This window comes from Indicator indicator, chromosome 2 (genome assembly GCF_027791375.1).
Source record: "Indicator indicator isolate 239-I01 chromosome 2, UM_Iind_1.1, whole genome shotgun sequence".
Classification (NCBI taxonomy): domain Eukaryota; kingdom Metazoa; phylum Chordata; class Aves; order Piciformes; family Indicatoridae; genus Indicator; species Indicator indicator.
The window spans coordinates 23,197,555-23,224,431 of NC_072011.1; the positions used below are offsets into that span (position 1 = coordinate 23,197,555).

Consider the following 26,877-nt stretch of genomic DNA (forward strand, 5'->3'; position numbering starts at 1 on the left):
CTCAGTATTTTAGATTTAACGGCACATTATTTACTCAAACAACAGCCGGGAGGCTGAGGGGAGAAAAGAAATTAAAATGCTTGCTGTTGACAGAAGAGAGAAACAGTTGATGTGAAATGCCTGTCACAGAAAAGAAACTGCTGTAAGACACTTGTGTCCTTTAATAGTAGCAATTATTATTATAGTAATTACTGAGTTGTTATATATTTTGACATTGGGACTCAGGAAAATCTTACACGCAAATCATCTGTCTCATTAATGAGAAAATGTATGCCTTGTATGCACTAAAAAATAGTTGAGACAGATAATAAAAACAAAGGAAATAAATATCCTTAGATCCTCCTCTGGCTTCTGATAAATTCCTTCGTGAGACAGTGAAAGACTCTCACAGACAGTGATGGCCTAGGGGACTTCAAACATGCTGAAGAGTGGTCATTTTTTCAGAAAGTTAAGAGGGCAGTAATGAGACCCAGTGCTGCTTCATAATTGTATTAGTGGCAAAGTAAAGAAGTTTCAAAGAACATATACTCAAAATTTGAATTATTTACAAAATCTGAATCCACACCTTGGTAGTAGGTTCAGAGTCCTTGGAGACAGCTTGGAAAGAATCTGCTTAGTGAGAGGTCAAAAAACCCCCACTAAACAGAATCACAGAAATATATCATCCTTTCAGCTGGAATAGACCTTTAAGATCATTGAGTCCAACCACTATCTAATTCTAGTATATATAAATAAAAGATGCATATAGAAAGTCATATTGAAGTCACAGATATAAAATCAATAATGCAGACCTTTTCATATACTTGACTTCATACCAGCCACTTCATTAAGACAGAGGAGAAACAGGAACACCTTAGGAAATGGCACCCGAAACAATCAGAAGCATGGCAAGACTCTCACAGAGGCAGGACATTTTGGGCAGGAAAAAAAAGAGCAGTTGCATATAGTAAATGAGGCATACATGATCAGAAATACTGGAAAATGTCAGCTCTGTTCTACCTTACCCCATCAGATACCACAAGCTGCAGAATGCCTAGAAAAATCCAGAGGCAGAACTGAGAAACTACTGCCCCTCCACCCACCCATTTTATCACATCACACATGTATACTCTAAAGGTCTTACTAAAAATGTTATAAGAATACTGAATAGATTATAAAATTAGAATATTTTATTGGTTTTGCAGAACTTCTGTGTTTCTGTTCTACAGCTATTTCTTTGCAGATTTTAAACCCCGCTCTGAAAAACCCAGTATTGGCCACAGTGCTCAGGATACTCATGAATTATTTTTAAGAGTTTCACCAGTTGTTATCTTCCCTGTTAAATTTTAAGCTACTCAAATATTGATTAAAGATGGTAGAATAACAGTACTGACAACAAAAACTAGGACTAGGGAAGCCATTGGAACAGATGCATATTAAAGTTAGTCAGCCAAAACTGCCTAGAAAAATGTCAAAGTCAGCCAATGAAACAAATAAAAATATTTTTATCATTGTAATGAGACTATCATCTACAGCAGGAACTGATGTCATTGTGATACCTTGTTTATGCAATCTGTTTCTTGGCTTACTGAAATCCTCCACTACATACAGCTCAGTCACGGAAGGCAGGAATCACTTGACTTACAGCACTCTGCCCCAAGTTAGGAGAAAACATTCATATACATTTATTTTCATTAGTCAATCTTCAACACATGATACAGTACATACTGAGATCTCTAACAACACCTTGTAGTTGTTTCTGCTGTTATTTTTATAATCTAGATGTGCATATGCTGCCTTCAAAAACAATCAACATTTTTTCCCCCAACAAAGAAACCCTATGATCTCTAGCTACTGACATTTGCTAAAAGGCTTTTGCCTTCAGCATTTACTTGTGAGCAGTCCTTTTCCTGTAGCTTATTGGTTTAAATATGCTACTTGAGAAACTTGATTCATGGAATGCATTTCTCCTTTGCATTTTCTTTGGTCATCTGTTTTTGGCATGCTAAGAAAGGTTTCAGTGATGAACTGCGACAACAAAACCACATTACTTAAGGAAAGATTGGAAAATTGAAGTCAAATACAGAGTGACTGGCACCACAGCTTGGAATAGGGTATGTATTTTCTTACCCCCGCTTTTTAATTAATGAAAAATTGTTGCCCTTGTTTGTGCTATTCTCAATGTTTCAGAAGTTACCAACCCCATGCAACACTACAGGCTTGGGGCAGAGTGGCTGGAAAGCTGTCTAGTAGAGAAAGACTTGGGGGTGCTGTCTGACAGCTGGTTGATTATTAGCCAGCAGTGTGCCCAGGTGGCCAAGAAGGCCTAAAACATCCTGGCAGGCACCAGGAACAGTGTAACAAGCAGGACCAGGGAAGTAATTGTCCTCCTGTACTCAGCACTAGTAAGGCTATACCTTGTTCAATTTTAGAGCCCTCACAACAAGAAAGACATTGAGGTCCTGGAGCATGTCCAAAGAAGGGCAACAAAGTTGGTGAAGTGCCTGGGGAACAGATCTAATGAGGAGCAGCTGAGGGTACTGGGGTTGTTTAGCCTGGAGAAAAGGAGGCTGAGAGGAGATCTTATTACTCCCTACAAATACCTGAAAGGAGCCTGCAGCTAGGTGGGTGTTGGTCTCTTCTCCCTAGTATCAAGTGATAGGACAAGAGAAAAGGCCCTCAAGTTGCACCAGAGAAGGTTTAAATTGGATATTAGAAGAAAGTTCTTCACTGGAAGGGCTATCAAACCCTGTAATAGACTCCCGAGTGAGGTGGTTGAATCCCCATCCCTGGGGGTGTTCAAAAGATGCAGAGATGTGGTGCTAAGGGACATAGTTTAGCACCAGACTTTGGGCAGAGTTAAATAATGGTTGGACTCAATGATCTTAAAGGTCTTTTCCAACCAAAATTATTCTATGATCACTCTAGTTCTTTTTTATCATCTTGTGCTCATTTGACTTTCACCATGGCTTATCCTAGAGAGTAGGAAAAATATGTCTTCATGGTAGAAATGATAGATTGCAACAGACCAAGCTAGTGTGGTGAAGACACCTGGAGTAAAACTACAGTGCCTTTGTTCCACCAAGAAATCCATCACAAAAAAAACAACATAAGAGAAAGACGTCACTGTACATATACCTGGTCAAGTAGCTGACGCAGACGGTGAAGCTGAGACTCCAATTGTTTATTGTGGTCTTCCAATATTTGCATCCTTGCTTCCAGGCGACCTTTATGTTGTCTCAGGAGTTTAGCTTCAGCAATGAGCTCGGCATCTTCAGAAGCATGCTGAGGTGACACAATAGAGTCAGGAGGTGATGCAAGAGGGTTTATACCTCTCCGAAGATGTTGCTCCTTTAGTTGTTCATATTCTATCTTCAGGCTCCTGGGATATTGAAAAGAGGAGAAAAATGACGATTTATCAAGCAAATTAAAATAAAAAACTGCCTTAGATCATCACCTCCAACTAAGAACACAAGTAGCTCATACAATGTCTTGACTTGTGGTATATGGGAAAAAATACAAGACAATAAAGTAAAGGTGCAACTAAGGTATTTTATCACAGACCCACCCTATTCTACCTAACAGGCTATGTAGGACTTATGCCTTGATTGATTTTCTTTGGTTAAAATCATGCCTCAGAGATCGACCTCTTCTCATCACCAACATTCAAACATAGCACATGCTGCAGTTAGAATTCAGACACCAAACAGGGTGATTATGAGACCTTTGCTCTTCCTCAAGGTCAGCAATGATGCGCTCCAACTCTCCTCGCTCTTCCTTTTCAACTGACTTGAGTATCTGAGCAGGACTCTGTGGCTGGCTCACAGGTGACTCTCCTCCCAACGTCTGACAATACTGCTGGATAAGGGCATGCTCATCCTCTCTAGAACAATAAAACATAAAGAAAGACAAAACCCAGGAATTTCATTATATGCAAAGTATTTATTTTCCACGTAAAAGTGCAATGAAGCTTTTCAAGTGACTTTTAAAAATTTCCTGTCAGTCAATTTAACATCTTTCATCACAAATGAGATAAATCTACAGTCTCAACTGAATGAATAGTAAACCCAGTTATTTAGAAATTTATACCCTGGAAGAAACAGAAGTTATTTCTGTGGGGACAAACACTCTATAAATATATACATGCACAAGTAAAACATATCTGGTGTTTTACAGGCCATGCACATAGACTGGGGTTTTTCTCAGTAATAAATTCAGGCTCTTGGGGTAAAGGGAGGAAACGAGTGTGACAGGAACAAAAGAAAGTTGCAAACACACTGTGTAATGGAGGACTTTCACTTAAAATCATCACCAGTATTAGGAGCAAGACAAAATAACCACAGATTAAGTAAATACTGATTCCTTGTGTCTCCCTCTTAGAAAAGTATTTCTATTATGCAGCAAAGTGATTTGGCTCTTTAAGTACTTGAGAAAACTTTTTACTGAAAACTAATCTTAATGTAGAACAATACCAACCTATTTATTATCGAGGATTCACTATCTACCTAAAGATATCAGGCAGTCTTCCATTTTCTGACTGGTCACTGAGATTTGAAAATGTAGACTACTACAATCAAACAAATGTGAGTTGAGTAACACTATACCTAAAAAACCCAAACAAAACAAAAATATTATAGCCTGTGACTATATAGATCTATCCACTTTTGAAGTTCATGGCATTCTATTCCATGTAAGTTCATTTATGATATAAAAGTCAAAACCAGTGAGATATTAAGAGATCCTTTCATAGAGCTGGTTGACATCACTTTCCTTCCTCCAAGCTTTGGTTATTAACTACTGGTTTGCAGAGAGTTGACACATAAAATTGAAAAAGGAACCTTATTACTGAGTTCTTCCATTTTTAACGAGTCAAACATTTAAAGGAAATAATATACAGTCATATTTCTCTTCTGTCTTGTCTCTAGTCAATACTGCATTCGTAAGAAGAAATTACAGTTTGGATCTTCCTATACAAATTAATAAACATAATGAATTTTTCATTAAATACAGTAAAATAATTAAAATGTAATTGGAGCTGTATGTGCATTTAAGCCTCTCAAAAATATTGGGGATATCTGACAATGTTAGCTTTCTCCTTATCTACAGAAAACCTGTAATTCCCTTCTGTTCTCCAATACTTCAGTAATCTCAGGGAAACTCAAAATAACTAGTTTTGTTATTTTGCATTAGCCTAGTTACAACTAAAACAAAAGCTAGTGCAGTTAATGGAGTTTGGATCAGGTCCTGTTGTGATAACAAAACCCTCACGATACTCCCCCACCCTTTAACTATTATGACAAAAAAATTCCATTTCTTACAACTAAATCTTTGGCAAAGTGATGTAACCCTTTTGGAGGCTTCAAACACTGTGGTACATAGTAGGGCTTCTACAGCCCTGCAAAATGTGCAGAATCTCCTGGCTGTGACTGAAATGGCTGCACTAGCTGGGAGTGCTAGAGATTCCATGTTATACCTGCAGCAACAGAGAAACAGAGCTTGAAGCAGACACAGCTTTATCATCCAGGTTTCAATGCAGTTCACACATTAATTCAAGTGATACAGTGTAACTGCACATACAGCCCTCTTTTATGCAAGTGTGGTGATGTCAGGAAGGGTTCATGTGATCAAGTAGTTTAGTCTGCTTATTTTAATTAGGCATCAAAAAGCTGCTGTCTACATTTTCAGATTATTAGCTTATAAACAACCATGTAGGTCATCTGAAGGGGGTACTTTTTAAAATAAAGCTCTGTAAAGCTGGATTTATTGTATTTGAATTCATTAGATTTGATATTCCTTATTAGGTGTAACCTAATTTTTAAAATGAAACATTATTAAGCAATCTCAGGGCAACTCATAATGACTAGCTTTGTTATTTTGCATTACTCTAGTTAAAACTGAAACAAAGGATAGTGTAGTTAATGGAGTTTGGATTAGGTCCTTTTCCTTAAAGAGTTTACACAGTCAATGATTAGGTATTTTTGACAGTGTTGTGGTCCATCTGTGGTCCAACACAGCCAAATACAGACAATTTTATATTTGGACTCCCAGTTATTCAGACCAGAGATAATTTCATTTTGTCTCTCCCCCACTAGTTCATATAGACTCAGAAACAGTACAGGACAGACTGAGTATTGACCCACCTTTTTTTAAGGCATCATGCCTTGCAACTGACAGCAAACTTTTGCACATGTTGGACAAACTGCCTGATAAAAGAAGCCTTCTGAAGGAAAAGAGTTGTTTGAGGTTTTTTGGGGGGGTTGTTTTGTTTTGTTTTTAGTATGTGTTTCACCTCTGGTCTGTCATGCAAAATAACAAGTTCAGAAAACCAGAACCTGGAATCTGCACTAACAAACCTCATGACTGTAATTAAGACAGATTCTTTATTAGCACAGGAGTCTCAGGGCAGGGCTTCAATATGACCTACAGCGTAGGAGAGTGACGCACGCTCTCTGCCATGAAAACACTTTCATTTTGAGAATTACGAACTCTGTTCTGCAGAGTTGGTTGGCAGTCAAAATAAAAGCACAGAATCAAAATAAGTTCCTCATCCTTTCTTGGTGGTTATTCTTCTGAAGACTGTGTGCTTTGAGAAAAAGACTAGAAGAACTCTAAAGTCCTTCAACATCAGAGCCTGCAGTTCCTTTACAGCATTTCACCATAGTAGAAAGAAGTAAAAATGACATTCCAGGAGGTCGGACTTGAAAGTAGTATATCTCAAAGGAAAAGGACACCCCAGTAAGGAAATCCAGCAAAAATGGCATTTGAAATTTCTTATTCTCTTTGTGGATCTATGTTTTCAAGAGGTCTATTCCAAAACATGCATTATGCTTTGAAGAAGCAAGAGGCAAATAACGTTGTATGTAACTTCTCTTGCATCAAAACTACACTGTGGAAAGAAAAATTCACATATCCTGGCAGTCACTTTACATTAATGCTTTATTTTATCTGATTAAGAAAACTGTTAAATTGTAGATTTCAGATAGTAAAATGAGGATATTGGTAGAACTTCCTTCATTCATCACTTTCATTTTTCCTGTGTCTCTCACACTAAGCACTATGCATTCTAGTCCAAAAAAAGTGTACCTGGACCTACTGATGTTACAAGAAATACTAGAGTAAGTTTCAAGAGGGTACTCCAAAATGCTTTGTCTTTAACTTACTTGTTCTTCTTTTATCATCACAGGAAAATAATTTTTCACTGTGACGAGATACCTTTTAACCACATACATCATGTCTAAGTAAACAGGCACCACATACTGAAGTTCCAGTTTGACTTATAACACACTTAGAGGCTAAAAGTACCACTGCCTTCACTGCTTGTTTCTGCTCCTGCACTTGAGTGCACAGCTCCCTAGCAAATACAATTTTGGCTATGTTCTAACTCTGCCTTCAGGTGAGTGTGAAGTGGCACCAACAGTGAGTTGTGAGTGAGGCATTAATCAGAAAGTGGCTATTAAACGCTCACATTTATACAGAAAGTATTTATATTATGTCCAGTGCAATTAACTTCTCAGTATGGGCTAGATCGGATAGTTCATGCATTACAGCAATAAGAGAGCTACATACTTTTCCTCTCTCTCTTCCCTAACAATTTTTTTCCCCATTTTATTCTACTATACCATTATTTGTCAAATTATGGGCACAGCTTTCTTTCAGGGACACTGTCATTTGTAGTTGCACAGACTTAACTTTTCCCTTATGCTCATCTTCACTTGTGAAGTCTTTTTTAAAGACACAAATGGTTTTGCATGAACTAAGGATGACATGAAGGACAAACATTTTTATTCAATGTATTTATACCAGAAGTCTCAAGCATGAGAGCATTAGAATGTTTGTGAAGAAGGAGGGTATACTACAGTAGACACTATGTTGTTGTTTGGTTTTGGTTTGTTTGGGGTTTTTTGCTACCTACAAATATTTTTCCAATTGGGGAAAAGGCATTTTTAATGGAATTCACATTTCTTTAGGGAAAGGGAAGGTTAGAAAATGCTTAGTTAAGGAGATAGGAATAATAATTAATATTCAAGGCAACAGATTAGTTAAAACTCAAATTTCTTTTGTGTATTCTTAATCAAATGGCATATTGCAAGACATGTCTGCCAAAAAAACTCTCATGGTGTTAACTAACAGAAAAAGTTCTTTTATTGTCATTCAAATGTAGAAGACTTCTTACATGTACTCTTTGGAATATGAAGTATGCTAAAAGTATTGTTGATGAACTTGTGAACCTGACAAAACCAAAGGAGTGACTTTCCAATATTGAGTGCAAATATGTCTCTGTTCTAGGATCACAGTAAACTGAAGGACTCTTGAGGACTGATAAAAATAAAATCACAGAATGGAACTCCAATTATAAGAAGCAGAGAATTTGATTTCAAAACCAGTAATCATTTCCCGAATGTTCAAAAGAATACCATAAGGAAATGACACTTTTCTCAGATACGTTTAGGTTTACAGCAGGGGGAACTGAGCTGAAAAAAATGTGCATCCAAATTTCAAATTCCTCCTTTAAATTCAGTCTATATAGAATGATTACATCAGATTAATTTCCACGTCAAACTGCATTTAAACAATAAGCATCAAGCTGAACTATAATCCTAAATTCCTAATGTCCCAGCTGTAGGGAACTTTTGATCCAAACTGGGATCCAAACGTAGCTCTGTAAATACCTGGAGAAATTGTTTCAAAATTTTATCAAGCCCAGGGAAGTGGTTGAGTGGACATGCAGACATGTCATTCAAGGATATGGTTTAGTGGTGGATTTGGCAGTGTTAGGTTTATGATTGGACTCAATCATCTTAAACATCTGTTTCCAACCTAAATGATTATAGGTAATAGCTTAACTCCAAACAACAGTTGTTCAGAATTGTGTGAGCGCTTCTGTATTTACCTTAGTTAAAGCACACATACTACCTGTGAATAAACCAGCAGGTGCCAGCGGGTACAATGTCACTTTCTTCTCCTCCTTGTCCTCTAAATCTCTACATATATTATTTGTGTAACAATCCCCATTTCACAACAGACTAAGACGCAGATTCAGAGATTATTATCACATGTTACTACACAGGTTCACCATGTTAATTCTTTTTCTTCAAATAAAGGTTATTTTCATAGATGAGCAAGGAAACTGCATTAAAATCAACAGCTAATTTGCCAGTAAAAGTGAAGTAAATACACCCTCCCTTACCACTGGGATGGATGATTGGTTGGTCTTTGTATATGAGTAGACTCATTAATTGCAAAACAAACAATCAAGTTTACGAGCATTTAGCTCCCTCCAGGTTTTCATCTTTCCTGACAAATGACAATATGTTCAGTCCTCCTTTTTAAATTTTTTTTTCCCCTTCCCCAAGGGAAAACAAAAGGAAGTATTTTGTCTGCATTTCTCTCACTGGTAAGCATACCAGTGGCAGAAAGACATGAAAACAGACACAAAAAAGTTGTCTTAGTTATGTAAACAGAGTTAAATAAGCAGGAAAGAGAGAACATTTAAAGGTAGTCACATGTGCTTCTCTGAATCAAAGTATTTTAAATCTCAAATTATTAACACATTCATAACTTCACGATTAGATTTTTCAAACAGTAGATGAAAGTAGTATTGAGAAGAATAGCACTTTCTAAGTAAAGCTGAACAAGAACTGTATCTGCTCCCTCATAAAAAATGTCGATGACATTAATAACTTAAAAGAGTCAGTCTTACTATACTGATTTAATGAACAGACCTGAAGATACAGTGAGGTTAAAGCATCCATGTATTTTTTACACTGAAAAAAACCCAATCGTATTTAATTCATCAGTAATTGAAGGTGTTCTAGCCTTCCAGGTTAATCAATGCATTTTAATGAATGTTTTTTGCAGTAAAAGTGACACACAATTTAAAAGGAAAAAAAAGGCATTCATAGAATTAGCAGGACTGTGTGTATATCCGCAAGTACAAACAGATGGATCAGCAGTCAGCAAACTGAAATACAACAAAAAGCTGAAACACTGTTCTGGTTCTGCAGTTCCTTCATAATATGGAGTTGTTTGGGTGGCTTTTTTCAGTGAGAAAATTGTCCTCTGAGTTAGTACAAGCTTTTCACCCACTCCATTGTCCGCTTTGACATAGGATTTCTCTTCTTTTATACAATGATGAAAGAAGAAAAGGATTACAAGCTAGAACCTACAGAGCTGTAACTTTTTTCCAATTGCATGAAGTGTCCTCATTTTTGAAGCAGAATATCTGACAAATACAGTGTTCCCTTACAACATCATCAATTTCTGGTGCTTGGAATAACAAATTTATGCAGGCATCCTTGGTGTCATGCTTAACAGATACTTTCACTGTGTCTTGTGTTACAACTTATGAAGATTACATCATACATCTATAACCAAAGTTCCTGGCAGCCTTAATGAGTATGAGTTACTTACATGCTTCCTGTGGTGGAGCTACTATCTGTGAGGAAGGAGCCATTGGTCCTTTCCATCTGTGCGAGCCTGGGAGGCAAAAAAAGATCATGGCTTTCAAAGAACACCCTGCACAGTATAAAGGCAGTGTGAAGATAAATACTATTTAAAAACAGATCAGATATGGCAATCTTAGTATATAGGAAGAGGAATATATGTCTAGATTTTATGACAGAAACCTATAATCCTGAAGACATTTATGAGAAACCTGTACTATGATTAACAAAGAACAAGGATGTTTTCTATCTCTAGTATAATTATTAGCATCTCCACAACTCTCATGGTAAAATTAAAGAGACATTTTTGCAGATAGTTTTCTCTTTGAATTCTATAAAACTAGACTAATGAAATATAGCATATGGAACATCTGAAATTAGGGTTGGCAAATAACATCACACTGTGAGTAGAGAAGACGTGGAAAATGACACAAAACCCAGTGTAATTACAGGGACTCATTGCATACAGCTCCTAGATTTGGAAGGAATCAATCTACAATGACTGGATTATTATACTCTACATATAAGATAGCACAGCTTTTTAAAATTGCAGCAGAAATTTTCTATTCAAGTTTCTAGGGACGATAACCTTATGTCTGTACGACACATACATAAAAATTCAGAAACACTCAATGCTGTGCACATATATAGGACTGCACCAAATACATTATGATATCTACCTTTACTATAAAAATATGTGAATTTCACACATAATTTTACAACTGTTATGCATTATTATAGACATAAAAGTTCTTTTTTGAAAGCAGTGTGCAAGGCCATAACGAAATAGGAACTTTGGTGTTGTATTTTAGCATGGAGCAAGACTGCCCAACTTTGTAGTTGTTAATATTCCTCAGGGTTGAAGTAGGATAAATAAAAGTACACACAGGATGAAGCTGTCTTGATTGCTTTGTCCCACCATGGCTGGGGTACAACACTATGCTCCAACACCTTCCCTGAAGGGAAGGGCAAGCTTCCAAGTGACTAGAGACATGGAGATCATCTCTGCTGTGGGGCATCTCAAACAGACCTAGGTCATGGTGAGTAATATGCTTACAAGTCATCTTTGTAATGTTGCTCAGCATCATTAAATCTTTGATGAAACACAGTTTGGGAAATTAATCTTCATAGTCCCTTTGTCATACAGGGAAGCAGTACAAACCCTGTTATTTTTCAAAGAGGAGAGTCTGTCCTCTATGTCTTAGAGAGTGATCAAATATCCCAACTCAAAAATGTAGATTCCATCATTATTACCATGTTTACACTGTCCATCATTTAGTGAGTATTTGCTTGGAGTAGCATGTGGAACCAGGAGAAAGCCTTGATAAGGGTGCACAGGAAGACAGGGAGGGAACACTACAGTTGCACAGAGCCTGCCAGGAAGGATATAAATTGAAAGCAGTGTACGGTCCACCTTCAGCAAGTCTAATCCAGAGCAAGAGGAGAGGGGAAATATATTGCTAGGATTTCTCTTGATCCTTAATACAAGTCCAGAGTTTGTGCTTTATATGGGCATAGAAAGCCACAGTGTTGTGGCACCACAGGGAGCAAAAAAGGAACATATGGAGACAAAATTCTCACATCTTTCTAAAGTAGTTTATTTTATTTGTTCTGTGACTTTTAATTGATAGCAGCCTAAGTCTAGTCATAGATTCCAAGAAATGTTGTGTGATTTATATGAATATACATTCCAAATACTTTGCCTTTGACAATGGCAGGTGGAGGGAAAGAGTTGAGGCTGATGGTAGATAGCCCTTGAGCATTAGTTTCTGCTCCATTTTTCCATTGCTGCAAAGATCATGTGCTGGATATCCTAGGTATTTAACAACATGCTTTAAACTTTTCTTGTAATGCCCATAGACAAGAATTTATTTAACTTAAACACAAACTCTGAATTTTTATTCAAAAAGCTGAAAATGTTAACACTGTTCATTAGTTGTGGTCAGATACAATAATAAACACATCCAAAGCAAAAATCTTTCTAAGTTTCCATGATTATATGGATTAATTTCTGCACAAAAGTTGGGTGGTATTACTTGTTTTTGAGAGGGTACCTCTCATTAGTGCTTAATCATCACTAGTTCTGAATGTATGGAAGAGAGTCTGACAAAACACAGAAGCATTGAGATGGACTTGGCATAATAGACATTTTATCATGAAAGGACTAGGGTGACCTCATATAAACCAGAATGTAAAACATCACTAATTACTATATACTCTGCTAAAAGTCAATGGTAATGGTCAGTGTTAATCTATCAAAGAAGAAAAGAGAATCCTGTAAGTGAAATCCTACAGGGAAAAACTGCATATCCAAAAAGTTCCATTGATTTCAAAGGTTACAAATGAAGGAACAACAGGAAATCGGCACATTTTAGAAATAAGACAGTAATTCTGCAACAGCTTCCATTCTGTATGACAGACAATAGATTTAATGCATCTATTTTACATTTAGTATGACTGTAATCAGAAGCTAATGATTTAAAAATATTTTACTTACATCTGAATACAGGGTATTGTATCTTTTTAATAAATAAGGTCTAGTAGAGTATATTAAAATCTGCAGGAATCAATGAGAAAATGTAGTGTACTGGTGAGAAAATGAGCCTCTCTTACCTAGTAGCATACTGCTCTATCCTGGAGTGAGTGTCATCATGAAACAGCTGTGGAGACTGGGAAGGACTAGTTTAAAAAAAAAAAAAAAAATTAGTGGTGTCTAAAGCAATTCATGATATCAACAACATTATTTTTAAAGCAAGTTAGACTGATGACAAATAAATAAATTCATAATATTGCCAAAAGAGTTATTGCTTTGGGTCAGCCATGCCCTGTAGCTCATGCACATCATGTTAGTCACAACTGAGCTAAACAAAATTCAACTGCTATTCAGAGCTTTGCAGACAAAGGTGTTCTCCATACTTACTCATATTGCTCTGGCCACAGACTGATGAGAGTGATAGGACTGTAAGGAAGACAAAAAAAAAAAAAAAGGGGGGGGGGAAAGAGAGAGAAAGAAACTATGAAACCAAATCTTTTGTGCCATTTAAGAAAGATAAAGCTGGAGAAACATGAAATACTTTAGTCGACATCCTTCGCAGATTATTTAAATCAGTAACAACTGATGTAGAGAAGAGACAGCAACGGATACTGACATGGATCAGGGAGAGCCTGCAGAGTGGCTTACATACTTCATTTTGTTAAGTAAAAATCAATTTAAAAGATTTTTAAAATCCAAAAAAGCCAAATGAATGTTATTGATTGAACTGCAGTTTGTAAACCATAATCAGTTCGTTTTAATTCTGCTCAAATATTGGAGCTTTCACATTTTTACTAACTAGAAAATACATTTATCAAAAAAAAAAATTGTGGGGTAAAAAAAACACCACTGACAATAAAAACCCTACTGTAAGTCAAAGTTAGCAATGTTTATTTTCCTTCTGCATAAAATTATAGGTAAATGCATATTGTATTACATTCTGACACTTGAATATCTCTTTAGGATTTTTTTAGTCTTTGTTTTTCTGATTTAAAAGAATGTATGACCGAGTTTTGCCACATGTTGGGGGGAGAGAACCAATACTAACAAATTCCTCAGCATGATGCTGGCAGTTTATCTGTATATTTCCCATTTGACTGGACAAAAAAAAATTATCCTGACCTATAATAAGAGTTTTGACATTCCAATTTCTGACATCACAGACAAGTTTTCATCACGTCAAAGCAGCTTTGCTTTCCTGTGTTGGTGGCAGCTGAGTGCCCTGGTGAGTAACATTTTAACATTTGAGCTGCTTTCATAGAAGCTAAGCTATCAACAATGGCAGTTTTCAGATTACTTCCTCCTGTTTCTTAAACCACTAACAAGAAGTTTTGTTTGCTTATCATAAGTAAAATGCACAGTCCTCCAGTCAAGAAAACAGAACACAGACAATGGAACTGGGCTGTTACATGCAAGAGGAATATGTGTGTTGGAGGTTTGTATTTGCTGGTGCAAGCTAAGTGGTGTCATGTTCAGACAATATAGAAGTACTGCAGACTTCAGGATGTCAAGGAGAGTCCATCCATGAAACTACTTCTAGCACCCTGTCTACACATCTTAATTTTGCTCTTTCAACAGTGTCCTTTGCTGACAACTACCAAGTAAGGAAATGGAGTATTTCTGCTAGCACCACAAGTAATACTGGAGACACAGATTGCTCTCTTTCATCAGGCCACCAATTACTTCTGAAGCCTGTAGGAACATAATTAGCTCAGAGATTTCTAATTCCAGGGACTCTGAAATAACCAAATAAGCAGTCCAGTTCCCAAAAGTCCAGTATACCCAACTCCATTTAAGTGTTCTCGGTAGGAGAGCTATTCACCCCCCTCCAATATTACCTGCTAAAGTCCATGGCTTTATGACAAAATGCTTACCAAAAAAATCAAAGTATAAAATCTGTTACTTTTTCAAGCCCAGGCAAAATCTGCAAATAACACAAAACAATTTATAGAAAGGAATGCAGCACAAGGCTCTACAGCTGCTGTTGATTATTTATTGGGTTTTACATTTTTGTTTTTAAAGGAACAAGCCAGTGATCCCAGGAGCAATTACTCTAGAATCAAGCTTACGTCTCCAGGTTGTCACCCTCCAATACTGTTTGCACGGGTAGGTAGCCAAGTCGGGGGTGCTTTGCAAAATACTTCTTTGACCGGAATTTATTCTTCAGCACCTTTGTGAAGTCCCGTACATCTTCCCCAGATGTTGTCTTAAAAAGTTAAAAGAAATTAAATTGAACATTGTGTAATGACATTGAGATAACACTACTGCCACTGTCCTCAAAAAGGATGCAAGGAAGAACTTTGAAATGTTAATGATGTTAAAATTGCTGGTTTAGTGTCTTGAAATATGGTACAATAACAGTAATGCAACCAGAAATTCTCTTCTGCTGGAAAGAACAGCAAGGCTTCAAATTTGCAGCCACAAATGCATTAGACTTAGCAGTTACTTTATAAATTAGGAAAAAAATGAAACAGGTTCAAGTCTTAAGCTGAACTTTTATAATTAGTCATACAAAACACAAAAATTAATTTTTTCAGAAAAAGAAATAATAGTAAACAAGTTGGCCATTGAAAGCAATCTTGACAGCGCATTTATACACATGACGCTTGTGACTTTACCCTGCAGACAGAAAAAACCTTGTAATGGCTCTGCTGAAAAAAAAATACTGCTAACAGTAATGGCTTTGTTTAAAAAACTAAACAAAACAACCGGGAAGTATCTAACATAGCTGTCTGTATTTACAAAGTGCCACAAAATACTCACTGCCTCCCATTTTATACCTAAGCTGGACAACTTCATCATGAGATGGGAGCAGTACCTGCTAAAGCATTCTTCAGTGCAATGGCCAAGCTGCTCATGTGCATTTTCTCAAGTAACCACATCTCTTCCCATGGAATTCTGCCACTTATTATTCCAGAGTCAAAAATGCCCATCAATGAAGTGACAGCCATTGTATAAGCACTGTTCAAATGCACAGTTAGACTGACTCAGTCATCTCCTTACAACTACAGGATAAGGCTAGTACAAAAATTAGCCACAAGATTCTTCCTGTCAATTTACAAGTGGCAAGATCCACTCCAGCAGCAGTTTTACTGGAATCCACTGATGTAGCCTCTTTCAAAACTTTCTTAGGCCCATTACTAAAATCCACATGAAATTAATTTTGGTCTTTAGAATAGAATTAAAATCTAATTGCTTTTAAAAATCAACTGGAATAATCACAGCAATGTTGGCAGCACTGATATGGTAACAATATTCATAAAATCATTAATATTCATAAAATCGTTAAGGTTGGAAAAAACCTTTAAGATCATTGAATCCAACCGCAACCCAACTACTGTGACCACTAAAATGTATCCTGAAGCACTGCATCTACACACTTCTTAAACGCCTCCAGGGATGGCAACTCTACCACTTCCCTGGGCAGCCCGTTCCAATGCCTGACTGCTCCTTCAGTAAAGAAATTTTTCCTAACATGCAATCTCTACCTCCCCCTGGCACAACTTAAGCACACTTCCTCTCACCTTATCACTCGTTACTTGGGAGAAGTAACTAACTCACTACTCAGCTAACTTCTGCTACAAAAGCAGGGATATAAGCAAAACATGCAGGCATAAAAGGTTAAAATGGAAATAGATCTGCAGAAAGAAACAATAGTATACTTTAAAGGCTTACTGTATATGTGCTTACAGATTGTACAGTTCACATCACATGTAGCAGTTACTGTTAAGTTACTATGAAGTTACTCCTGCAACTGCAGTAACGAAAAAGTGGCCATTCAACTCCTGCATTAGCTGAAAAATTGCAAAGGCTTCTCCAGATTTTTAGCCCAAAGCACAAACTGCATTTCTTTGCCCTCTGCTTTGGATGAAGCCTGCTAACATGAAAGGATGCCAAAGAGAATGGATATCCATAAGGCAAACAGAGTGAAAGACTTTTCAGTTTTTATTTTTTTCCCATTATGTACTACAAAGAGGCCTAGAAGTAGGCAACCTATCCTCTGATTTTATTCTCTATTGTCAAAACATTAAAATACATAGGTGTGTAGGGAAGTATTTTTACATATGTAGAATATATGCAGCTACAAACTGTAATACACATCAGATGAGCAGAAAAATTGTAGATAATTGAACTGATATTGGTAAGTTTCTCACGTAAGACTTTAACAAGTACCAACAGAGTGGGCAAATCTGAGATTAAGAGGCATCCAAACACTTGAATTTTAATACAGTTAAATTTAGGGAAAGCTCAGAAAATCATTCCCAGAAAGCGTTTGCTCCAGTGACTGCATCATCCAAACAAGAAATGTGAGAAACCCCAAAGGACTGCTTGTTCTCATGCAACAGTAACTTCAGCAGATGGAACTCCATCCCAAGGCCTACACAATGCAGAAATGTCTACTGAGCTGCTAGACTTTTCCTCTGCTGTATTCTTTATTTGATATGACAGCCTGACCTAATTCCTTGGAAAGACTAATATGACTGCATACTGACTGAGGACAGTAAATACTAGGCAGTGAAATCTGAGTAGATTTGGAGGATCTATTTCAATTTACATTCAACTAAGATGCAACTCTTAGAGATATTTCTTCTGTGTTTTTTTACGTACAACCACATCACACAATCCAATCCAAAATCATGTCAAGAGAGATGTATTATAACATTTTACTTTCAAAACAGACTAGCCAGCCATCATTGTGTAGAATCTATTTACTAAATTAAAAAGATAGCTTGTACACTTCATGAAATCTTGACTACTTCCACATATCAACAGCACAAATATCACCATAACGACCAAGCTACTTGAAAAGCAAAGAAAGAAAATCTTTTCCTTTGCTGAAAAATTCAGACAAAAAGTTGAGCTTAATTTAAAATATCAGTTCTTAAAACAGGACAAAGTTCAGGAATGATTAACTAAGATCCACAGCTGGCACACACAACTAACTAAAAAAATGTCTGTATCTGAAGGACTCAGGGAGAAAATCTGTAATAACTCACAAAGAGGCATTAGCATTCCTCAGTATACCACCCAGGCATAAATGGAGTCCTAAGTCACAAACTAAACCCAGATAAAATTCCCTGTAAACCAACACAAATTTAAGAAACTGGGATTTACATAGAAAGCATTGGGAAAACCCAAAGATGCTGAGATATGGTTTTCATACGGTGGGAGTCAGTCTGTTCAAACAAGTAACAGATCACAGGACAGGAGGAAACGACTTCAAGTGGCAACAAGGGAAATTTAGGTTGGATACTAGGAGAATTTCTTCACTGAAAGGGTTATCAGGCATTGAAATGGCTTGCCCAGGGAGGTGGTGGAGTCTCCATCCCTGGAGATATATGAGTTGGGTAGATGTAGCGATCAGGGGTATGGTTTAGTCAAGGACTTGTCAGTGTTAGGCTAATGATTAGACTTGATGATCTTAAAGGTGTTTTCCAATCTAGGCAATTCTGTAGTTCTGTGATATGCAGGTTAAAAAAAAAAAAAACAATTGGCATATAGTTTAATGCATTAGAAATTAAATCATTATTACGAAAAAAAATACTGTCAAGAATGTAATAAATTAGTTGGAGAGCTCCAAATTAAATAGTAGTAAATATTAAAATGATAAATAAACATAAATATATACAACATATGAATATGTAATACTTTCTCTATATATACATTTATTTATACTTATCTCTCACAATTCTCTTTTTACAAGAAAACATAATAAAGTGATAATGGAAGGAAAATTTCCCATTCCTTTAATTGCATATCTGTGTAAAAGGATTAGTCTGCTCCTAAGTCATCCTACTATTAATTACTTTTCCTGTACTATGCCCAACACAAAACCAAAGAGCTGCTCTAATATACAAACAGAAACTGATTCCCAGAAGAGAACCTCACTAATGAATGCTGTCATTAACCCCAGTCAGAGATATTGATGGGTTATGAGGAAGACAGAACAAAATATACACAGACTCAATACTCACATTAATCAAGCAAGTTCCAAGAAAATTTATTTTGTAGAAGACATGCTCAGGGAGGCAAAATTTACAGTATTAAAGAACACTATATTGCTTAAGAGGATTTTAGCTTATTCTTTATTAGAAGCCCTAGTATAGATACCTGAATTTGATACCACTTGATACTTTTCAATTGCTCATAAAATGTTAAGGTTTGTAGTTGTTTGGGGGTTTTAAAAAACAAACAAACAAAACCATCCACAACAAAACCCATCAACAACAACAAAACCAACCAACCAACCAACCAACTTTTATACATCTCCGTATTTTTTATTTCTTGACATTTTATTTCTCTGGTAACAACTGGTAGAATCTATGCATGAACCTGGCCATTCTTGATGGAAAACAAAATTCTTAGATCTATGCATGATAGCTGCAAGCTAGATACCATTAGGGAAGCTGGGAAACATCCCATCACAGGATGTGGAGTAAAGAGGCAGGTATTTCATTCCTCTAATTATTGTTTAAATTGACACTCAAGAATGCAGTCAAACAGTAACTTAAACACTTTTAAAAAGCATCTCATATCCCTTGATAGAGGCACAAGAGAGGATACCACGAAAATTAGGTTATCAAAGGTATAATAATTCTATTTTTAACTGCCACATCAGTGATGTTTGCACTGTTTAACACTGCAGGTTACCCTCTGTGACCACTTTCAAATAGAGGCATTTCACAGTAATTTCTCCCCAAAAGGAGAGACTGATTGTAAATTGTGTATGTATTTTAGTTTACTGCAATGAAATCAAGCTGTAATTTCAAGAACAACTAACTTACCTCAGAATTTAATAAAGTTGCAAAAGGGTAGCAGATCACATAAATCAGCTATCTGAGCAACTGTAAGAGTGAGACCTAGAGAAAAGCACATTGCCCAGCTGCTAGGTATCAAAGACCACCCTGACCAGATAACTATTCTCAAGGCAGAGAGTAATCTATTAAATTCACAGCTGGAAGTGATGTTCTGCATGCGAATTAGCCAGTTTCAACCATTCTTGCTGCTTGCTTTCATCTTTCCCACAGAACAATCCCATTTTGATAACAGTGAAGCATCATGCTCGGTGCATGGAGAAGCATGTCAAGATAAAACCACTGACTTACTGATGTCAATTTGTTGCTTATAAAACACTAAGGCTGCTTAATGTTCAGGAATCTATCTGTCCTCACTGGATGTCAGTAGCAATTAAATTTTCAGGTGACTTACCTAGAGGAGAAGTCTTCACAGGCACTACTGCAGATAAGCTTTATTGTGCCCAGAAAAAAAATTCAGTCTAGGGTGAACTATCATTCAACCAATCATTTTTGACATCTTGCCTATCACATTCTGAGCTCCTTCAAGGAAATAAAATTTTGGTTATCTTGAAGATGAAGGGACTAAGCTTTGCTGCCATCATTTTGCATAGAAAGGCTACAAAAAGAACAGTTGCCAAAACATGGATCTGTGCAAGGTGAGTGTAGTGGCACAGAACTAGAAGAATCCATTATACTTTCACTGAGGTCAGGAAGTAAGACTACTTGCAATAAGAAAATTTTCAGAACTGTTGACCTGATATTTGTACGTTACCTCAGAAAAGTTACTTTGAAGGTTTTACTTAAATACAGGAATTGTGAAGTGAAAACAGCTTGGAGAAAGAAAACCAATGCAGTAACTATTTCCATTTCAAATTCAAAGGACTTGTCGGTAGAAGTCACATTAATATAACTCGAGTACCACTATTGAGAAAATTTCCATTCCAAAAAGCCTAAAAATAAATCATGCAGGTACATTTTAACATCAGCAACCTTTGAATTTGGTTGAAAAGGCAGAGTAGATGCACTCTTCCTATTCAGGCAATCTTTACTGTAATATACTGGATTCTAAGAAGCAATTCATTGGCCTTTGGTACCTTCTTTTTATTTATGCTTTTGTTCACAGACCCAGCTCTATGCTATTTTCCAGGCACCATTCCATTTAAATATATAAGCTACTCTACTAACTTACTGCAAAGAATTTTACCATTTTTCACTATTATATTGCATTAATAACTGCAATATTGTCTTTAATCCTTAAATAATTCACATGAGATTAGTTAAAATGGATTGCATGTAGGTGCTGATTGTGAAAGACAAACAGGCACATAAGAAGTCTGTTGATATAACAGGTCATTTCTTCTTACAGAAATGGAGCCAGTACAGTGTACTTATAGCAGGGTCCAAGAAAAATTCCAACTCTCCTACTCAGCTTCCAAACTAATGGGGGTCAGTGCTGGACCTCTAATTTTATGCATAACCTAAATTACATGCCATCTCTTTTTATTCTGCTTTATGTTGAACTGCCCCAGTTTCCTTCCTTTTTACCTCTGCTGTGGTTTAAGGGTTAACAGGTAGGTAGGCGGACCCCAGGACCCCAGTGGGGTCACCCGGTCATGTTATTCTCTCCCCTTTCCTGCCTATCCTCTATTTAGAAGGACAGGAAGTTCCTTTGGTCTCTCTTCACTTTGGCTTTCCTGCCTGGTTGGGAGCTGTTCCTGGTTGCTGGAACCCGCGGCATGGTCAGGCCTGCATCCATGTGTTGTGGGGAAATCCACTGCCATCTGAGATTGGGTTTTGTATATCCCTTCCCTCAATTCTCTGTACATCTCTTTTCCTTTAATATGTTTTATCATCTGTTAAAATTACTTAACTTCCAATTCTGTGCAAGCCCTTTTCTTTACCCCTTACTTCCCCTGCCTATCTTTTCCCTGAGTGGGGGAGAGGGAGGGGAAGAGAGGGGTCATCCAAATTCTGTCCTGTGAGGCTTTTGCCCAGAAACCTTAAGCAGTGACAACTTCCTATACACTTAACTTCCTTCACTCATTTTAGTAAAGAATGTAATCTTTTTTCCCTTATTATTCCATATTGGATTAAACCTTATTTCTCCCATAATTTCATGGAAAGACAGGACTTCTGCCTTGGATTACCTTATTTTGCACTTAATAATACAGCAGTAGCAGAAATCTTCATTACAATACAAGCTGTCCCTAGTGCCAGAGACAGTGGAGATTCCAGCCATTTCCAGAATAAATTTTTTCCATAGGACAGTCTTGCAAATGAAATGTCTCACAGTTACATAATGTGAACGTGTATAGCAATAACTGAAAACTTCTCTCAGACACCAAATCTGCTGCTTCAGACAAAACCTGGAAATCATCAAAAAGATACCACCGTGTTCTAGGGACAGTACCATACACTGTGCAGATGTAATCTGTATTTTATTAATGCAACACAAAGGGTATATTATTTTTTGGACTGGCAACATTATCTATTTTGACACCTCTTGCATACTGATTTCTGAATTTTCTGTATATTATAGGCATTAACAAAGATTATTTCTGTTCCATGACCATGATACAAACTAAAAATGAGGTTTGAGAGGACACTATCGGGGGGGGGAAAAATAAAAAAAGAAAAAAAAGGGGTGAATCTAAGAAAAATACATCACAGAGAATCACAGAATATATCTGGTTGGAAGAGATCTCCAAGATCATCCAGCCCAAACTCAGACCCAGTAGTGAGCTGTCAACACCAAGCCATGTCCCTAAGTGCCAGGTCCACACGCTGCTTGAACACCCACAGGGATGGTGACTTCACCACTGCCCTGGGCAGACCATTCCAGCATTTGATAACCCTTTCAGTGAAGAAGTATTTTCTAATATCCAGCCTAAACCTTACCTGGTGCAGCTCTTAAATATTTCCTCTAAGCCTGTCACTTGTCATCAAAGAGAAGAGGCTGTCCACCTTCTCGCTCCAACCTCCTTTTAAGTAGTTGTAGAGAGCAATAAAGTCTCTTGAACATGTTCAGACTGACTGGGTTATCTTGGCTAAGGAGGCATGGACATAATCAGTATCACTGTGTGTTTCATGAGTTCTATTAAAGAAAGAAACACTGTAGACCTCCAGATCCCGAGGGTTAGAACAGTCATACCACATAGTCATAGTCACATACCACAAACCCAGTATAGGTCAAAACCAGAAAATGACTTCTGAAACGAAGTCAGGCTGAGAGACTTAGGGCTGTTTAGTCTTGAGAAGACTGAGAGTGAATCTTATTGATGTTTACAAATATCTGAAGGGTGCCTGTCAAGAAGAAGGTGCTAGTCTCTTTTTAATGGTGCTCTGTGATAGGACAAGGTGATTTGGATATGAACTGGAACACAGGAAGTTGCACCACAATATGAGGAAAAAACCTCATTATTGTGAGAGTGACACAGCACTGGAAAAGGTTGCCTAGGAAGGTTGTGGAGTCTCCTTATCTAGAGACTTTCAAAATACTACCTATTGCAGGTAAACCTCTCAAACTATCACTGGTTAAAAAACTGTCAATACTGTTTTTTTTTTCCAGCCACACACCAAAATTTAAATATCCCACTAAACAGTAATTAGTGAGCAGAGGGAAATAACATATTTCCTACCATATTTTACAAAGGAAGCAAAATGCTAGTTGGGAAAGTAAAGATCACGCACCTTTAAAAATATTGAAGTGCATTACTAGAATATTAAATATTCTGCATTATGGTATAACAAAAGTATAGTCCCTTTCTTCTGACATGTTGTCATCCTTATGGGGTGGGCATGTGCAAGCATACAAATACTGCAAACATATTTAATACTCCAGACTTGTTTTTGCAAAAGTGACTTGTACTCACTTCTACAGAATGCAAACATGGCCCACATAAAATCAGCAGCACTGATAACTTCCAAAGGGAAAGGCAAGAAGACAAGCTTACTAAACATACGAAATAGAAATCCTGGCAAAATACCCAGGTGACAAATGACTATGAAAATTTTTTTCACCTCAAATAATGGAAAAACAATCCCTTAGGAAGAGGCAGTAAATTGGTACTCACGGGAATACAATATTCCACCATCGGGTAATGCAACTTATGCCCCTTTGCTGTACGTCCAGAGAAGAAACAGCTCTGACAGACATCATAGTTGAAATGTTTTAAGCTCCGGTACCTATGGAAACATTAAATAAAGCGATTAGAGCTTCCACAGTTTAGTCTAATATTTACCTGTTCTTAAGCCTATATGAGGCAAATAATTTCTTGCAATGCTGTCACATGTTTTTCAGCAGTGGCAACACAAGGGTGTTAGTACTTTGTTGAGATCAGCTTAGAAAGCACCTTGAAGTATGTGGGTGTGTGCATCCAGAACATGGCACGGCCAACACCCACTGTGGCTGCAGCCCTAAGGGCACCAGTGCCACTGTAGCAGCACGGGACACAGGAAACCCGCAGCCCTCTCAGTTCACTTCACATAACCTTCCTACACTACACAGGCTACCTCCCTGACTATTTAAAATAAATTCCTGTCTGTTTTAGCCACAAAGAGTGCCAATGTCGATCATCTGTTGCCATGGTGCTTTGAAGCAGAAAATCTTGCAGGCATCAGCTTCATAGATGGTGTGTATAAAGCTCATCATTTTAAAGTTCAAAATTACTTAAAACCATATGGAATTGACTGAAACCTATATTGCTTTAGTTTTTCCTCTCTTTTGTAGTCAGATGGTATCTCAGAAACAACATTTATAAATAAAATCCTTGAGAATTCATGTATTATAAGATTAAATTTAAAACTTTTTTTAAGAGGTAACAAACGTATACATTATCCTTTGTATTAAATCTATCCATCAAGAACTCAATATTTTTTTTTTTAACTAAATCTGACTAAAGCAAGAATTCAATTCCAGATTTTGCCCACTTCTTTTTATAGTATGGTTGTTCTGACTGGATGAGGTTGTATCATTTATACGAAACTAAAATGAGCCAACTGAATCAAACTGAACAGCTACTGAGTAGTTTAAATTAAATTGCTTCTCAAGAGTAGTTTCAGCACCAATCCACATTATTCCCCTGCTGAGTTTTATGTTTTGTTTTGCAAGAGAATGTATCTATAAATGTAAAGGTTCACTTTTAAGAATGCTGATGCAACTGTTTGTAATTTTTACTCAAAGCCTGTCTATTAAATGGCCACATCTACCTTCTGTGAAGATGCTAGATGCTTGTTGTTGCAGATCTTTACCTTCATTGTAGAAATTATTTAGAATGAGATGCTCTTTTTTCTCCTTCTCTCTTCTTTTCTATTTCTATACTCTTCTTCTTTACAAAGAATATTTCAGTACAGACAAGAGTCATCAGTAAGAATTTGGCATTTCAAAGCTATCTGAGCTGAAGCTTTGTCACCCTATGCTCCTTCCAGCATTAATGAAGAAAGCTAGGAACATTTAGAGGAATTTCATCTCCTCTTAAGGCAGGCAACAAAGTTTGATCAGTTTCCTTACTTTTGGAAGTACTTGTATCTCTATATTAAAAGAATAGTCACTAGCTCAATTGTCTAACACTGACTAAAGCCAGCATATGATGAAAGGTAGGTATGATGAATCTGACCACAGAATTCATGTTATTAGCCTTTAAGACAACAGAAAGAAGGAGAAACAGGAAGCATGGGGAACAAAAATTACTCATCTGCCTAGATACCTAAATAAAAGTCTTAGAATCATTTACAAGAAAGACTGATTTATGCCATTCCTAAACAATACACTCAGCTTCATGATGACAGCAGAGGAAAATGTCAGTCTCTACTTTATAATTTTTTTTAAAAACTTTTTATTTTTAATCACTTTGTACACTGGAACAATCAATTCACAGATATGTTAGTTGTAACAGTACTCACTAGAGTCCCAACTATATCATGCTTCAGGATTTCACAGTAAAATCATAGAGCTTAGAAAGATAACATGGAGAATATCCCTGGTGCAGATTTTTCTCTTCGAATTCCCAGCTTCCTCTGAACAGATGAGTTAAGATTGCATTCAATGCATTAGGCAGGAACTGTGCAAGTCTCATCACCATAACATATCAATGACTGCTAAGCAAGGAAAGATTGCCATTGAAAGGTGTTTTATATTGCCTGGCACAAGCTAGTTTCCCAGGCCTTAAGGAGGAGAAAGGAAGCCCACGTTTTTTCTTATTGATCAGCTCATTTTGGTCTGATCCTTACAGAACACATAGACTGCACTTACACATCATTTGCTATTCCTTGGATCTACCAATGCCACAACGCCCCATGATAGCACCCCATGATAACCTGCCCTGCACACTTGTCAGTCACAGGACCACAGGACCACAGCACCACAGCAGTACTGCAGGAGCCAACAATGCACAGCTCAGGCCATACTGTAGCCACATCATGGGTGGCAAAATCCATCTTAAAGAAGGGAAATAGAAGGGAAACGAAGAACTGTACTTGTTGGAAGACTTGAAAGTGTGGATATTTTCTGAGAAACCTTGCACCCAAGTCTCCTCCTCTTACCTAAAGCCAACAATTGGACACTCTTTACAGATGTTGCACTTGGCTTGATGTTTTGCTGTTTCTGCTGCAGCCACACGGTGTAGAACTGGTAGCCATACCATAGACTGTGGCTCTAAGCGCATCCAATCTATAAATTGCTTTACAGTTATTTCTGGCTTATTGTGGTTCTGTGGAGAGAGAAAAAAAACCCTAAAACATCAAAATTAAAACCCAAAAAACAGCACACGCACAAGAAGGTTTTCCTTAGAAATCTTTTCTATGCCAGGTTACTGTAAAACTGGTTATAGGATACAAGAAATAACCTTGATTAAATGCAAATAAAGAGAATAACTTAATATAGTGGATTAAACAGCTGTGATAGACAGATGGCAACAAAGATGGAGCACATAGTAAAGGAGTAATGGAGTCCACAGTAAAGCCATCTTTGAACTGAAAGGACTGGAGAAAGAAGCATGAGCGTGAAAGAGAAGCGTGTTCTGCAGTTCAGACACACTAAAGACATGGCTGTTTTTCGAGTTATGATCAATATCAATTTGCCAGTAGCCATCAGTGTTTGCATGGTATTCTTTCAAGTTACTGCATTAAA

At 37.1% G+C, this 26,877-nt stretch overlaps 1 protein-coding gene across 1 annotated transcript in view; it reads right to left on the reverse strand.

The window, feature by feature from the left end:
* UTRN (utrophin) overlaps positions 1–26,877 on the reverse strand; it is a 354,493-nt gene that overhangs the window by 14,894 nt on the left and 312,722 nt on the right. The window contains exons 64-71 of the mRNA XM_054393282.1: positions 26,292–26,458; positions 23,825–23,936; positions 15,024–15,160; positions 13,342–13,380; positions 13,035–13,100; positions 10,390–10,455; positions 3,704–3,862; positions 3,118–3,361 (exon numbers count right to left, since the gene is read on the reverse strand). Coding sequence (XP_054249257.1) covers positions 3,118–3,361; positions 3,704–3,862; positions 10,390–10,455; positions 13,035–13,100; positions 13,342–13,380; positions 15,024–15,160; positions 23,825–23,936; positions 26,292–26,458 — 990 coding nt within the window. The remainder of the gene's footprint in view (positions 1–3,117; positions 3,362–3,703; positions 3,863–10,389; positions 10,456–13,034; positions 13,101–13,341; positions 13,381–15,023; positions 15,161–23,824; positions 23,937–26,291; positions 26,459–26,877) is intronic.